The 17802-nt window shown below is 39.1% G+C and overlaps 1 protein-coding gene across 3 annotated transcripts in view; it reads right to left on the bottom strand.

Moving 5' to 3' along the window:
• GK5 (glycerol kinase 5) overlaps positions 1 to 17802 on the bottom strand; it is a 79825-nt gene that overhangs the window by 50566 nt on the left and 11457 nt on the right. For 2 of the 3 annotated variants that reach the window (XM_027544415.1, XM_027544423.1), the window contains exons 2-3: positions 17263 to 17356; positions 15569 to 15644 (exon numbers count right to left, since the gene is read on the bottom strand). In XM_027544415.1, the coding sequence (XP_027400216.1) occupies positions 15569 to 15644; positions 17263 to 17356 (170 nt within the window). Of the gene's footprint in view, positions 1 to 7654; positions 7756 to 15568; positions 15645 to 17262; positions 17357 to 17802 lie in introns of those variants that run through there. The other variant, XM_027544432.1, reaches the window with a different exon arrangement.

Raw genomic sequence — 17802 nt, 5'->3', positions numbered from 1 at the left:
AGTCCTAACCACTGGACTGCCAGGAAATTCCCCCTAATATATTTCTAATTCCCAGATTTACAGGATCCTTTTCCATCATCTGACTTGACCTTTCTGCAATACTGGCTTCAGATGATCACTTCCTCCTTCCTAGAAGTCACTTTCCTAAGTCTCCATGGTACCACTGCACTGTTTCTCCTCCTGCCTTTCTAAGCACGTCTCTTGAGTCTTCTCTGCAGATTTTTCTTCCGTTGACTGCCAGGTACATGCTGGTGTTTGCCGAGGGCTGCATCTGTAGTCTCTTTCTCTTTTAACTAGCTGCCCTCTCAGAAAATTGACACACTCATAGACTCTCCCAATCCTCATCTCTAGGGCCAGTCTCTCACTTAAGTTCTATCCCCTCACAAACAAATAACTGCCTTCCTCCTATCTCCCAAGACCGGACTTCCCTGGTGGTTCAGTGGTTAGGACTCCAGGCTTCCAATGCAGGGGGCACAGGTTCAATCCCTGGTTGGGGAAGTTCTGCACGTCTAGCAGTGCAGCTAAAACAAAACAAAACAAAGATTGCTCACGCCATCTCAAATGCAACACGTCTAACCAGACCTGCTGCTCCTCTCCCTCTGGCGTGTCACTCCTGAGCTAACGGTATCTTTCTGCTGCTATAGCCAAAAACTTGGGTAGGGAAGGTTCATCCTAAGTCCTCAAAGTTAGTTAAGTCGCTCAGTCGCATCCGAGTCTTTGTGACCCCATGGACTGCATTCAGCCCACCAGGCTCCTCCATCCTTAGGATTTTCCAGGCAAGAGCACCAGAGTAGGGTGCCATCGCCTTCTCTGAGGTCCTCAAAGAGATCCCTTAAATCTTGGGAGCTTACATTCTAGTTGGGGTTGAAAAACAAATGAGTTAATAAATAAAACACAGAATTTCATACAATGAATATGCTTCGAAAACACTGGCATGGTAAAGGAACAGAGTAACTGGGGATGAGGTGACTTTTTGATATGAAATCAAAGACCTGAATAAGCAATAGCCTTCAAAGAGACTTCTTAGTCTCAGCCTTACTGACCTCAAATCCACTGTTCTTGCTACTTGAGAGTGGCATTGAAATATATACATTATCATGTGTAAAACAGATAGTTACTGGGAAGTTGCTATACAACACAAGGAGCTCAACCTGGTGCTCTGTGACAACCAAGAGGGGTGGGGGGACGCTTAAGACACAGGGGATTCACACACACACACACTATGGCTGATTCTCATTTTTATATGGCAGAAACCAACACAACATTGTTAAGCAATTATCCTGCAATTAAAAAAAATATATATTCTTTCTAGGAAATTCCCTGGTGGTCCAGTGGTTAGGACTCTGCATTTTCACTGCCAAGGGCATGGATTTGATCCCTGGACAGGGAACTAGGAACCTATAAGTTGCATAGTATGGCCAAAAAGTGAAAAAAAAAAAAGCTAGAAAAAGAATGTTCTTTGAAAATATAAAATTGATAACATTACTCTCCGGCCTAACAGCTTTTGACAGTTTCCCACTGCTTACAAGGGGCAGACTCTCTACCACAGCCAACGGCCTTCTCTGGTCCAGAGCCTGCCTTCCTTTCCAGGTTCATCTCAGTCAGAGCCCTGAGAGACTACATATGCCAGGTGCTGTTCTAGGCCAGGACATGACAGACAAAAGTCCCAACACTCATGGAACTTCTTTCATGAGAGAGATATAATTTTTAAAAAATGTTAATAAGTAAATAAAGTTTTTAGATATGAAGTGATTTTAGATATGAAAATTTTTAGTGATGAACAATATGAAGAAAATATAATGGTCAAGTTATAGGGAGGTATTAGGTTGGTGCAAAACTTAACTGCGGTTTTTGCCATTTGATATTGGAATACATTCTACATAAATGTGGTTATGTTATGTATCATTTTTATGTGCATTTCTCACTTTTTTTTTTTGCTAATGACTTATCACTTTCTGTTTATTTTATATTTATTTTAGACTAGTGAAACGCTGTTAGACAAAAAGGAAATTCTAGAGATTTTCTTGAGTTCAAAATGGGTCGTGTAAAGCAGTGGAGACAACTCACAACAACAACGCACTTGGCCCAGAAACTGCTAAAGACTGTACCATGCAGTGGTGGTTCAGGAAGTTTTGCAAAGGAGACGAGAGCCCTGAAGATGCAGGGCATAGAGGCTGGCCATTGGAAGTTGACAACAGACCAACTGAGAGCAATCTTCGAAGCTGAGCCTTGTACAACTACATGAGAAGCTGCCGAAGAACTCAATGTCGACCTTTCTAAGGTTGTTCAGCATTTGAAACAAATTTGAAAGGTGAAAAAGCTCAGTAAGTGGGTGTCTTGTGAGCTGAAAAAAAAAAATCATCCTTTTGAAGTGTCATCTTTTCTTATTCTATGCAACAACAACGAACTATTTCTCTATCGGATTGTGACGTATGATGCAAAGGGGATTGTATATGTCAACTGGCTATGACCAGCTCAGTGGATGGACCAAGAAGCTCCAAAGAACTTCCCATAGCCAAATCAAACTTGCACCAAACAAAGGTCACGGTCACTGTTTAGTGGTCTTCTGCCTGTATGAACCACTACAGCTTTCCACGTCCCAGAGAAACCATTACATCTGTGAAAGATGTTCAACAAATCAATGAGATGCACCAAAAACTACAACGCCTGCAGACAGGACTGGTCAACAGAAAGGACCAGCGGCACACTGTACCACCAACACTTCAAAAGATGAACAAACTGGGCTTCATAGTCATCTGAATATTCAGCCTTCATATTCACCTGATTTCTTGCCAACAGACTACCACTTCTTCAAGCACCTTGATAACTTTTTGCAGAAAAAACACTCCCATGACCAGCAGGAAGCAGAAAATGCTTTCCAAGAGTTGGTCGAATCCCAAAGCACAGCTTTTTATGTTGTAGGAATAAACAAACTTACTTCTCATTGGCAAATAAGTGTTGACTACAATGATTCCTATTTTGATTAATGTGTTTGAGCCTAGTTATAATGATTTAAAATTCACAGTCCGAAACCATAATTACATTTGCACCAACCTAATAAAACAGTCAGGGAAGGTTCCTTAGAAATGCTCTTTGAGGTGAGGTCCAAGTGAAAAGAAAGGTAATTTCTTGGGTAAGATGGCTTCAGGCAGGGGGAGGAGCAGGTACAAAGCCTGCAGCTAGCAAAGTGTTCAAGAAACATCAGCAGGCTGATGCGGTTGTAGCACATGTAGTAATAACTCATGTTTCAACATTCACTCAGCAGTGACTTAGGTTTGCCTTCACTCTATCCGTGGAGAAATGGAGGGAAAGCAGAAAAGCCAATATTGTAAACGAATTGCTCGAGCCCTCTCTAACACAGTATACTATTCTGTGGCTCTAAATATATTTTGTATCATAAATAATTAGTGAGAACCATTAACATAAGTAGCAAGTGCCACAATAAAAGATGTATGTGGTGCTGGAGGAACATAGAGCAATGTCAATACTTGCATCACCAGAGTATAAATTCCTACAGAGCTGCTGTTCTGATTCGTCTTTATACTCAATTCAGTAGTCAGCCCAATGCTTTACTTTCAATGAGCCAGTTACTGAGTGAACTGCGACGCAACGACTCATGGTTTATACTACTAATTGGCACACACCCTGGTCCGAGGTTAGTTGGTAGAAGCTTCCCTGAGAGACACAGTGACGGGAGAAAGAAAACAACTCGGGATTTTTTTTTTTTTTAGAACAATCAAAATGGAAGAGATAGTTACAGTTGTTTTAGAAAACAGGCTAACCACAAACACTGATCAAATATAATGAAAAAATGTTTAACTTGAAGCATATGAAGAAAACAAGGACTGAGGGAAAAAAAAAAAAGGTAACAAATGAGTTTCCTGGCATCTGAAGGGGGGAAAATGAGGAGGAAAAAATAAAAAGAACGTTCAGAGTTTTAGACTTCCTAACATCAATTCTAAGGAAAACAACGTTTCTATGGCCACAACAACAGAATGCACCATGGACACAGGAGGGAAAACCAGTGAGCTGTGAAGAGGACGAGGTGCTGGCTGTGAGTGGAATGGACAACAGGGGGTTCCACGGGTCAAACCTGCCTCTCTTTTTCTCTCAAAAATGAAGAAGTGCTTCATGTTGGCTCAGGGCTGGGCCCGTTCCTATGCTGTGTCTCAGCTGTTTGTTGGGGAGGTGTAGAACCTGCCAGCATTATACGTCACCATGGCTCATGGGAACCAGGGAACAGAATAAAACTCCATTATTTTAAGGAATTATAAAAGATGCAGGATGTGGCAGAGGGAGAGGGTGGGATGATTTGGGAGAATGGCATTGAAACACGTATAATATCATATATGAAACGAATCGCCAGTCCGGGTTCGATGCATGATACTGGTTGCTGGGGGCTGGTGCACTGGGATGACCCAGAGGGATGGCACGGGGAGGGAGGAGGGAGGGGGGTTCAGGATGGGGAACACGTGTACACCTGTGGCGGATTCATGTTGATGTATGGCAAAACCAATACAATATTGTAAAGTAATTAGCCTCCAATTAAAATAAATAAATTTATATTAAAAAATATTTTGTAAGATGAAAGATGAGGATTGAATTTCATTGAAATAAATATATCATGATATTTCAAAAACAAAACCAAAAATGCAGGAAGCCTTATGTGTCTGGGTTTTGCAGGAAAATATCCAGTGATTCAGTTCCCATGAAACTTTCAAAACTCATAAAAGAATACAGATATCTCACAAAAAGACAGCAAAGAAGAAAATCCACAGTTAACTGCTTTAGGAAAACAGTACAACAGCAGCCCCAGTAAGGGAAATGAACTGTCTTGGAATCTGATTCTATTTCTCCTAAAAGTGAGGCAGTATGGTTCTACTGCTGCATAAAATCTTTGCCTCCAACTAGGGTAAACTTGCTGCCACAAATGACCTTGCTTTGCAGCTTCTGATGAAAGCAATCTCGGTGGTCAATAACCCAACTTTCAAATCCAACTAAACGTGACACTTGCAATTAGCCATCCCTAGGAACACTCTCCTGCCGCCACTTCCACACCATCTACTTCGCCAGTTTGCCTAGGTCCTGAATTGCCAGCACTGACATTCTGATTCCCTTTAAATTGGGGGGTTGGTGGGACTTCCCTGGTGTTCCAGGGGTTAAGACTCCACATTTCCACTGCAGGGGGCCTGGGTTTGATCCCTGGTCCTAGAACTAATATCCTGCATGCCACTCAGTGTGTCCAAAAATAAATTAAAAAATCAGTTGGGGGGTTGGGAAGGGGGGAGAAACTCTGTACAAATCCTCAGCCTTTGTCTCTTCTATCCATATAATCTTTACCAGAGAACACACGTAATTCTTCACACTTCATCTACATCAGTGGTTCTCAACTGGGAGTTCTCTATCTCCCAGGCACATGTGGTAACATGTGGAAACATTTTTAGTTGGGAAACTTAGGAAGCGGGGTGCTAATGGTATCTAATGGGTAGAGGCCAGGGAGGCTGCTAAACACCTGTGTTTAGCAGCCTCCCTGGCCTCTACCCATTAGATACCATTAGATGCCCAGGATACCCATTAGATGCCCAGGATGTCCCCCAAGAACAAAGAAGTATCTGGCCTAAAATGGCAACAGTACCACTGGTTAGAAACACTGATCCCCACAGAAGACTTGAATTCACTTACTCCTTCATCTGACTCACGTACTAACTTGTGTCCAAGACACTAGGCGGAGAGTCGGGGTGAGGAGGAGCGTATGGGGCAACTGCAGATGCGGGCATCAACCTGTAATGCAGATTATGCTCTGAAAGGAAGAGTATCCGAAGGAAATGCACCACCTGTCTGGGGGAAATTCACATCCCAAATCGAACACTTTATCGTGTTTCCTCCTGCTCACCCTCATCACCACCTAACTCATTCCTTCTCTTATACTCTCTACAATTTCTGTCATGTCCTCCCAAAGATCAAAAGCAGTAATACTGGAAAATTTTTTTAATTAAACAATTTTTTCCTGAAGTATATGTGACTTGCAATATTATATTAGTTTCAGATAGATAACACATTAATTCAATATTTTTATAGAATAAAATCCATAGAAAGATATTATCAAATATGGTCTCTATACCCTGTGCTGCATATAACATCCTTGTAACTTGGTATTTTTTAACTGGTATTTTGTAACTCTTAATCTCCTTCACCTATTTTTGGCTGAACCCTCACACCTCTCCCCTCTGGTAACCACTAGTTTATTCTCTGTATTGGTGAGCCAGTTTCTATCTAGTTACACTGGTTCATTTGTTTGCATATTTGAGTCATTTGTTCTGCATAGTAAGTGAAAACGCAGGACTTGTCTTTCTCTAACTTATTTCACCAAGCAGAATAGATAATATTGTATAATTTTACGTAAACAGTTCTCTATATAATTTGCTGTTTTTCAGTCACTAAGCTGTGTCCACCTCTTTGCGACCCCATGGAGTACAGCATGCCAGGTTCCTCTGTCCTCCACTCTCCTGGAGTTTGCTCAAATTCATGTTTATTGAGTCAGTATTATCTAGCCATCTCACCCTCTGCCGCCCCCTTCTCCTTTTGCCTTCAATCTTTCTCAGCATCAGAGTCTTTTCCAATGAGTCAGCATTTCACATCAGGTGGCCAAAGGACTGGCGCTTCAGCTTTGGAATTAGTCCTTCCAATAAATATTCAAAGTTGATTGATATATTATAACTTATTTATCCTTACATCTGTTAACGGACATGTAGGGTGCTTCCATGTCTTGGCCACTGTAAATAATGCTGCCATAAGCACTGAGGTGACTATCTTTTCAAATCAATGTTTTCATTAGATAAATACCCAGGAGTGGGACTGCTTGTCGTCGTTGTTCCATCGCTAAGTTGTGTCCCACTCTTTGTGACCCCATGGACTGTAGCCCACCAGGCTTCTCCATCCATGGGAAATCCTAAGCAAGAATATATTGGAAGTGGTTGCCATTTCTTTCTCCAGGGGATATTCCCAGACCAGGGATTGAACCCACATCTCCTGCTTGGCACGCAGATTATTTACCACTGTACTATCTGGGAAGTCTGCTGAATCATATGGTAGTTCTTAATTTTTTTTTTAGTTCTTAATTTTTAAAGAACTTCCATACTGATTTCCATAGTGGCTGCACCAATTTACATTCTCACCAACAGTACACAAGGGTTCCCAACATTTGTTACTTTTTATCTTTTTGATAACAGTCATTCTAATACATGTGAAGTGACATCTTGTGATTCGGAATTGCATTTCCCTGATAAGTGATGTTGAGCATCTTTTCATGTATGTTTGCCATCTGTATGTCTTCTTTAGAAAAATGTCTGTTAAGATTTTCTGCCCATTTTTAAATTGGATTGGCTATTTTTTTCATATTGTGGTGTATGAAGTGAAATGAAAATTACTCAGTCGTGTCAGACTCTTTACGACCCCATGGACTACACAGTCCATGGAATTTCCCAGGCAAGAATATACTGGAGTGGGTAGCCATTACCTTCTCCAGGGGATCTTCCCAAGCCAGGGATCAAACCCAGGTCTCCCACATTGCAGGCAGATTCTTTACCGTCTGAACCACCAGCAAATATATTGTGTTGTATGAGTTCTTTTTACATTTTGGATATTAAACCCTTACCAGACTATCATTTGCAACTATCTTCTCCCATTTGGTGGGTTCCTTGTTTCGTGATGGTTTCCTTCACTGTGCAAAAGCTTTTGAGTTTGATTAGCTCCCATTTGTTTATTTTTCCTTTTTTGCCCCTCGCCTGAAGAAACAGAACCAAAGAAACAAAGCCTTAACCAGTGTCAAAGAGTGAACTGCCTATGTTTTCTTCCAGTTTTATGATTTTAGGCCTTTCATTTACATCTTTAATTCATTTTGAGTTAATTTTTGTAAATGGGGTGAGAAAATGTTCTAACTTCATTCTTTTATGTGTATCTGTCTAGCTTTCCCAACAGCACTTATTGAAGTCTCTTTTAAAAAATTATGTATTTTTGCCTCTTTTACTATAGATTAACTGACCACGTGTGCATGGGTTTATTTCTGGGCTCTTTATTCTACGTGTCTGTTTTTGTGCTGGTACCACATTGCTTTGATTACTTTAGCCTTGTAGTATAGTCTGAGGTCAGAGACCATGACCTGCAACTTTGTTCTTTATGCTCACGACTACTTTACTATTCAGGGTCTTTTTTGGTTTCATACAAATTTTAGGATTATTTGTTTTAGTTCTGTGAAAAATGTCATAGGTATTTTGATAGGGACTGCATTAGATCTGTAGACTGTTTTGGGTGGTATGGGTATTTTAATAGTATTAATTCTTCTAACTCACAAACATGAGATATTTTTCCATTTATTTCTATTGTCTTCAATTTCCTTCATCAATGTCTTATAGGTTTCAGAGTACAGATCTTTCACTTTCTTCATTAAATATATTCCTAGATATTTTATTCTTTTTGATTTGATTATAAATTGAATTTTTTTATTAGTGTATAGAAATGCAACAAATTTCTGTACATTAATGTGGTATTCTGAAACCTTACTGAATTCATTTATTAGTTCAAACAGGTTTTTTCTTTTTTTTGGTGGAGTCCAAGATTTTCCTTTATATAGTATTATATCATCTGCAAACAGTGGTAGTTTAACTTCTTTCCTTCCAATTTATATGCCTTTTATTTCTTTTTCTTGTCTGATTGCTGTGGCTAGGACTTCCAATACTATATTAAATAGAAATGGCAAGAGTGGGCATCCTCATCTGTTACTGATCTTAGAGGAAATGCTTTCAGCTTTTCACCACTGAGTATGATGCCAGGTGTTGATTTGTCCCACGGCCTTTATTATGGTGATGTTCCTTCCTTCTATACCAACTTTGTTTAGAGCTTTTATCATGAATGCATATTGAGTTCTGCCAAATGCTTATTCTGAATCTATTGAGATGATCATGTGATTTTTATCCTTGATTTTGTTAATCGTGTTAATTGATTTGCAGATATTAAACCACCTTTGCATTCCTAGAATAAATACTACTTGATCATGATGCATGATTTTTTTTTTTTAATATATTGCTGATTTGGTTTGCTCATATTTTGTTGTGGGTTCTTGCATCTATTGTATCAGAGATATTGGCCTGTAATTTTTTTTATAGTATCTTTATCTGATTTTGGTATCAGAGTACTGCTGGCCTCACAGGATGAGGTGGGAAGTGTTCTCTCCTCTTTAATTTTTTGAAACTGTTTGTTTGAGAAGGCTACAGATATTAACTCTTCTAAAAATTTTGGTAGAATTGCCCTGTGAAGTCATCTAGTCCCAGACTTTTGTTAGTTAGGAGTCCATTGCTGATTCAATACTAATAAACAATCTATTCAGATTTTCTATTTACTCCTGACGTAGTCTTGGAAAACTGTGTTTCTAGGAATTTATTCACTTACTCTAGGTTATCCAGTTTGTTGGCATATTACTGTTTGCTGTATTCTCTGATGATTGAATTTCTGTTATATTAGGTGTAATTTCTTTCTCATTTCTTATTTTCTTTACATTTGAGCACTCTTTTGATTTATAAGTCTGGCTAAAGTTCATCAATTTTGTTTATCTTTTCAAAAACTACAGCTCTTGGTTTATCTTTTCTATTTTTTTTTTTTTTGGTCTCTATTCTATTTCCACTCTGATCTTTATTATTTTCTTCTTTCTACTGACTTTGTGCTCTGTTCTTTTTTGTTGCTTTAGATGGAAAGTTAGGTTATTTATTTGATTTTTCTTGTTTCTTGAAGGAGGCTTCTATCACTATAAATTTCCGTTAGAATCATTTTTGCTGTGTCCTATAGATTTTATAAGGTTGTATTTCTACATTTTTCATTCATCCCAAGCTATTTTTTAAATTTCTTCTTTCTTTATTGACCCAATGGCTTTTGAGTAGTGTGTTTTCAGTCTCCACTTGTTTGTATTTTTACCAGTTTTATTCATGCAATTGATTTCTAGTTTCTTATTGTTGTGGTCAGAAAAGAGGCTGGACTTAATTTCAATCTTCTTAAATTTACTGAGATTTTTCTTGTGGCCTAGCATGTGATCTATCCTGGAGAATGTTCCATATGCCCTTGAGAATGGGTACTGTGCTATTTTTGAACGGAATGCTCTATAGATATTTATTAAGTCCATCTGGCCTAATATGTCATTTAAGCCCATTGTTTCCTTATTGGTTTTTGTCTGATCTATTCATTAATGTGACTGGGGTATTCAAGTTCTCTATTATTATTTTATTACTGTCAATTTCTCCCTTTATGTCTATTAATATTTACTTTATATATTTAGGTGCTCCTGTGTTGGGTGTATATATATTAACAAGTCTAATATCCTCCTCTTAGATTGAGAATCCTCCCTTTATCATTATTTAATGCCCTAAATAATGTCTTGGTATATATTTTGTTTTAAAGTCTATTCTGTCTGAAATGAATACTGTTATCCCAGCTTTCCATTTCCACTTGCATGAAACATCTTTTTCTAAGCTCTTCACTCTCAGTGTGTCTTAAGCTCTGAAGTAAATCTTGGACTGCAAGGAGATCCAACCAGTCCATTCTGAAGGAGATCAGCTCTGGGATTTCCTTGGAAGGAATGATGCTAAAGCTCAAACTCCAGTACTTTGGCCACCTCATGTGAAGAGCTGACTCACTGGAAAAGACTCTGATGCTAGGAGGGATTGGGGGCAGGAGGAGAAGGGGACGACAGAGAATGAGATGGCTGGATGGCATCACTGACTCGATGGACGTGAGTCTGAGTGAACTCCGGGAGTTGGTGATGGACAGGGAGGCCTGGCATGCTGCGATTCATGGGGTCGCAAAGAGTCGGACACGACTGAGCGACTGAACTGAACTGAACTTAATTAAATCTTGTTTAGGTTGCATATACATGGATCTTGTTTTTTCATCCAGTCAGGTACCCTATGTCTTTTGATTGGAGTATTTAGTCTATTTAAATTAGAAGGGATAATTAATAGGCACATACCTTTTGCCATTTCATTACATGTCTTCTGGTTGTTTTGTAGTTCTTTGCTCTTGTCTTCTTTTTCTAATCTCTTCTCTTTTGGTTTGATACTTTTTAAAAATTATGTTTGGGTTCCTTTGCTTTTGTGTATCTATTGGAAAACTTTGATCTGCAATTACCACAAGGTTTATATATATATATATATATATATATATATATATATATATATAAATCTGTAAATATATCTACTTGTTTTAGAATGACTTCCCTGGTGACTCAGATGGTAAAGCATCTGCTTACAATGTGGGAGACCTGGGTTCAATCCCTGGGTTGGGAAGATCCCCTGGAGAAGGAAATGGCAACCCACTCCAGTACTCTTGCCTGGAAAATCCCATGGATGGAGGAACCTGGTAGGCTAGAGTCCATGGGGTCGCAAAGAGTCGGACAGGACTGAGTGACTTCACTTTTCACTTTCTTTAGAATGATAGTCATTTAAGTTCAAACACATTCTAAAAGCTCTACTTTTTTTTTTTAACTAACCACCCCACAACATTTTATGTTTTGGTGTTATATTTTATATTTTCATGAGTATCCATTAAGTGTTCCCTCGTGGCTCAGATGGTAAAGAATCTGCCTGCAATGCAGAAGAACTGGGTTTGATCCCTGGGTCAGGAAGATCCCCTGGAGAAGAGAATGGCTACTCACTCCAGTATTCTTACCTGGAGAATTCCATGGACAGAGGAGCCTGACGGGGTATAGTCCATGGGGTCACAAAGAGCTGGACACTACTGAGTGACTAACATTTTCACGTTAACTGTTTATTGCAGTTATAGTTGATTAATAGTTAACTTTGCAATTTTGTTTTTTAACCTTCATTGCTGCTTATTTAAGTGGCTCATCAACTGCCTTTACAGTATATTTACATATGTCAGTGAGATTTTTAAATATTTTCTTATTTTTGTTATAGGCTTTTCTTTTTCACTTAAAGATCCTTTAATGTTTCTTGTAAGGCCAGTTTAGTGGTGATTAACTTAAGTTTTTGCTTGTCTGGGAAACTGACTTTCCTTCCATTCTGAATGATAACATTGCTGGGTGGAGTATCTTAGGTTGCAGGTTTTTCCCTTTCAGCATTTTAAGTATATCATGCCACTTCATTTTGGCCTACAAAGTTTCTGCTGAAAAATCAGCAGGTAGCCCTGTGGGGGTTCCTTTGTATGTGATTTTGCTTTCTTTTGCTGCCTTTAGAATTCTCCTTAATGTTTGCCATTTCAATTATGATATGTCTTCATGTGGGTCTCTTTGGGTTCATCTGTTTTGGGACTCTCTGTGCTTTCCAGATCTGGGTATTTGTTTCCTTCAAGTTAGGGAAATTTTCAGCCATAATTTCATCAAATATGTGATGAAATATTTTTATCTCTATCTCCTTCCAGGAGCCCTATAACCTGAATGTTAGTATGCTTGATGTTATCTTGAAAGTGAAGTCACTCAGTCAAGTCCGACTCTTTGTAACCCCACGGACAGTAGCCTACCAGGCTCTGCCGTCCATGGGATTTTCCAGGCAAGAATACTGCAGTGGGCTGCCATTTCCTTCTCCAGCGGACCTTCCCAACCCAGGGATCGAACCTGGGTCTCCTGCATTGCAGACAAGACGCTTTACCATCTGAGCAGATCCCTTAAAGTTTCCTTTAAAAATTGTTTTTTCTTTTTGTTGTTCTGATTGGGTGGTTTCCAATATTTTGTCTTCCAAGTCGCTTATGCCATCTTCTGTATTACTTAATCTGCTGGCAATTCTTTCTAGTGAAATTTTTATTTCAATTATTGTATTCTTCAGCTCTGATTGGTTTTTATATTTTCTAGTTCTTTGCTGAAGTTCTCACTGGGTTCCTGTATTCTTTTCCTGAGTTTGTGAGCATTTTTATTACTATTGTTTTAAACTCTTTATCAAGTAAATTACTATCTCTGTTTCATTAGGGGTATTTTTGTGTGTGGGGAAGTTATTCTTTCGTTTGGTATACATTCATTTGTCTTCTCACTTTTTGTTTCTATAAAGTTATGTGAAACAGTTACCTATCCCAGGAGAAGGCAATGGCAACCCACTCCAGTACTCTTGCCTGGAAAATCCCATGGTCAGGGGAGCCTGGAAGGCTGTAGTCCATGGGGTCGCTGAGGGTCGGACACAACTGAGCGACTTCACTTTCACTTTTCACTTTCATGCATTGGAGAAGGAAATGGCAACCCACTCCAGTGTTCTTGCCTGGAGAATCCCAGGGACGGGGGAGCCTGGTGGGCTGCCGTCTGTGGGATCGCACAGAGTCAGACACGACTGAAGTGACTTAGCAGTACCTATCCCAGGCTTAAAGACATGTCCTTGTGTGGGAGCATTCCTGTGCAATCTGCATGTACCCAGTTTTTGGTGAGAGACCTGGACCTGAAGTGAGCAGTAACCGTGTCTTCATTTGGGGTGCATGGAAAGCTGTCATCTTAGCAGGGCATAGAATTGGAATAGGAATGGTTAGAAGTGGAGCCAGATGTGAGCTGGGGCCTCTCCCAAGCTTAGGGCAGGCCCACAAGCAAACGGGTTAGAGCTGTAAATCTGAGCTAGTGCCTCTTCTCTCCAGTGTGATGGTGGTTTCTCCTTTGGCCAGAGGCATGGTTGAGGCCCAAGGGGCTGGAATCTTAAATTTGAGCTAACTCAACTTCTCCCTGGCACAGTGGTTATTTGTACTTGGTTGGGAGCAGTGCTGGAACAGGCAAGGCTGGAGCAGCAACCCAGTGCAGGTTGGGATGTGTGCTGGAGCAGTCCTGGCAGGGTAATCCCAGACCATGAGGTGTTTTCAATCTGCTTCTGCACTGGGACTGGAAGCAGGTGAGTCTGTGGCATGCTCTTCAAATCTGGAGTCTCGGTTTCTATAGCTCTCTGATAAGCCCTGCTGCTGCTGCTGCTGCTAAGTCGCTTTAGTCATGTCCGACTCTGTGCGACCCTATAGACGGCAGCCCACCAGGCTCCCCCGCCCTGGGATTCTCCAGGCAAGAATTTTGGAGTGGGTTGCCATTTCCTCTTCCAATGCATTAAAGTGAAAAGTGAAAGTGAAGTCGCTCAGTCACGTCCGACTCTTAGCGACCCCATGGACTGCAGCCTACCAGGCTCCTCCATCCATGGGATTTTCCAGGCAAGAGTCCTGGAATGGGGTGCCATTGCCTTCTCCAAGCCCTACTGGTTTTCAAACCAAGCAGGCTTGTATTCTTGGTTCTGGACCTTAGGGTTAGGGTGCCCAATATGGTAAACCCCTTGTTTCTTAGGGATGATGCACAAGCCTGTATCCCCCTCCTCTTCTGGGTCACCCACTAGGAGTGTAGATCCTGATTAGATTGCTTCTCCTTCCTTCCTCCCAGACTCCAAATGGTCCCTCCTTTAATAACCTTGGTTATAGAAGAGCCTTTCTGATAGTCTTCAGAGTGTTTTCAAAAAGTACTCAATAAGTAGTTACAGTTTTGATATGTTTACTCAGGGAGGTGGGCTCAAGGTCTACCTGCTTCACCATCCTAATCCCATACAATCAAATATTAAAAAATTTCCACTTCTTTCTCTTTCCTAACACTGAATTAAAGGTAAAGTTCTTGTGAATTCAGCTTGATTACCTTTCTTAGACTTACCCTTACCCCTTACATCCACCACTTTTCGTCCCCACTGCCCCAAGCTCAAGATGCCTTTTAGAGTCTAGAGCTCTGTAACAAAGAAATATTTTACAATGATTTTGTTGTTTTTCTTAAAAAAAAAAAAAAAAAAGAAATACATGTTGAAGGCAATATAGGAGTGGTGGAAAGAGTATATTCTCTGGAACCAAAAAGATAATTTGGAATTTTAGCTTGATTTATTAACGAGTGACTATGAATAATGTAGTTATTTCTCTGCTGCTGCTGTTCCTAAGTCGCTTCCGTCGTGTCCAACTCTGTGCGACCCCAGAGACAGCAGCCCACCAGCCTCCCCATCCCTGGGATTCTCCAGGCAAGAACACTGGAGTGGGGTGCCATTGCCTTCTCCAGTTATTTCTCTGAGCTTCAGTTTATTTCTTTGTAAAATAGATGTAACCACTAACAGGTTTGTTTGTAAGGATACTGAAACCTGAAGAAATATCATAAGTATTCACTGTATGGTATCCATTATACTATTATAATCGTGTTTAATTCATACATACCTCATATGTTGTAAGTATTTAAAATTAAATTTGAAATAGACTAAAATATAAATCATATCATAGTCTTGTGTATCCAAAATTTGTCAGGTTCTCCTCAATCTTTTTAGGTATAAGCTAATTTTTTAGAACTTCAATCCTCACTTAATCTGAATTTTAATGAAAGCAATAGTCTTTTTACTACTATTACTTTATATAAGTTAAGCCTAATTGACATGCAGGGAACTTATGTAATAAGCCAGAAAGTAAACCCAATTTCTTTTCTCTTAATCAAGCAACACCTCTTTCTTCACAAACTTTAAAACTCCCCAAACAGGTTTCAAAGCAATGTGTTCACTGTGGCATAAACCCAGTGATGAGAGTTCTTATCACACAATGCACTTACTTGTCCCATGTGATAAAAGTTGCTCTCTGTGTTGAAATGCCAAGACCAACAATTTGATTTGTTTCTATTCCTGCAGCTAAAAATAAAGATAGATAAAACACATTTAAAAACCTAGGAAGTTTATCTTTATAATATTATCATATGGAAAAGAAATTACTTAATATAATCTATAAGAAAAGCAACTTGGTTCAGCATTTTAATAACACAATTGGAGCTAATAAATAAAACATTACTAGGATGATTTTGTAGTGTTTTTTTTTTTTTACTTAAAGAGAAAAGAAGTTATAATCTAATAATAATAAAATGTACTTTTTGCTTTAAAAATTAGAAAGAAAACAAACACCACTTAAAGTAAGTTAGATGGTATTTACTTCTTGATAACACTAAAAATGAGAATCTTCGTTTAAGCAACGATCAGCTATAACAGAAGCTGGTTGATGGCAACAAAAGAAACCCTCATGGAAAGTAGCATAAATACTGAAGCACAGATCTTATTTACTACACAAACTCATGCTAGGATGCAAATAGAAACACGGATTTTGCAAAGTCCAAATTTCTTGAAATACAGCAGCTCACATGTTTCTGTGACATTCTTTTAAAAAAGCAATTTGTCCCACTGAACAAATTAGGGACAGCTTCAATTTGAGCTGTGCTCAATTTAAGGATGACACACCACCTCCTGTACAGTACTCCTTCCTAGTCTGATCATAAGGAAATAACAAGACAATCCCCAAACACAGGATAGTCTATTAAACAGATCTGTACTTTTGAAAATTGTCAGTGACATGAGGTACGTGGTCTATATTAAAGGAGACTAGACTGACTACTAAAGGCAATGCCTCATCTTCGTTGGATTCTGGATTGGAAAAAAAAAAATTATTCAAGACTGAAATAAGAGAGGAATAATGAGGATCAAGTATTAGAAAATATCACTGGGTTAATGTTAAATTTTCTGTGTGATGTTTACGTATGAGAATACTCCTTATCTTTGGAGATAATGCTTAAGTATTTAAAGATGACAGGTTATTAAATCATAACCAACTCTCCCCTCGGACAGCTAATTTGAGTCTAGGAGAAAGCACACAGGTATTCTTCCAACTTTTTAAAAATAGGTTTTGAAATATTTCAAACCAGAAAAGTTAGGAGAAGCAATTCAGTCAGAGAAATGAAGTGAAAGACCTTTTTGAAATTACAAGTCCTCTTTCGTCATGTTCTTAAAGAAGGCTGTACTGAGACTGTTCTTAAAGAGCTAAGATTCCAGACCCTGGCTGCAGCCAAGAGAACACTTGCCCTAAGAGGTCGAACAGAAAAAAAAAAAAAAAAAACTTATTTTACAATAAAGATAAGGCAGCTGTAAACTCCTGAGAGCAGGAACTGAGCTTTGAAACTTTGTTTACAACCCTCTGGTATTTGTACAAAACAGGAAATGGAATGGGCACTGGCTACAACCTGGAATAAATAGTAAGGTGAGCCTTTAATACTGCAGCTCAAAAAGACTTGAAGCAGAGGAGAGAGTTGCTGCTACCCTCCCTTGACAAAGTGGGTTCACTACAAACCACAAATGTCCTTCCTCCCCAAACTACTGGGAACCTGTGACTCCAATAAAATATTGTATGTATAATTCAGGAAACCCACAAAATTCTTATTATATACAAAATACATGTTACCATCTCTACTTTCATAAATCCAATTACCTTTGACAGATTCCTTTATTACAGCAACAAACTGAAGCCAGAGAACATCAGGATCAATTTCAACCCAGCCAGGCTGAGGATAAAGACTTTCTACCTATTAAGGAAAAGAGAAAATTCAGTAAAAACAAATCAGAACAAGTCAATAGCATATAGGCCTTAAGGGCACCAGTTAAAATAATTAAAAACAAGATTTTATTTATTATCTAATGTTAAGATGGAAAAAATATGAAATAAAAAAGGATGATACACCGAAATAGCAGTTTTATTCAGTTCATGAAATTTACAGAAGATTTTATCTTTATTTCCCAGGCTTTCTACAATGAAAATCCATTATTTCTGTAATTTAAAAAAATGCCAAACTTTAAAAAGAAAAAAATAACACCTGGACAGGATGCATGGAGAAGCTATTTGTAACCTCCAAAACGTATATGGTGGCATACCAGACCAGCTGACCTGCCTCTTGAGAAACCTGTATGCAGGTCAGGAAGCAACAGTTAGAACTGGACATGGAACAACAGACTGGTTCCAAATAGGAAAAGG

This window comes from Bos indicus x Bos taurus, chromosome 1 (assembly GCF_003369695.1).
Source record: "Bos indicus x Bos taurus breed Angus x Brahman F1 hybrid chromosome 1, Bos_hybrid_MaternalHap_v2.0, whole genome shotgun sequence".
Lineage (NCBI taxonomy): Eukaryota > Metazoa > Chordata > Mammalia > Artiodactyla > Bovidae > Bos > Bos indicus x Bos taurus.
The sequence above is the reverse complement of the archived record's forward strand: the minus strand, read 5'-3'. Positions and strand labels throughout refer to the sequence as shown.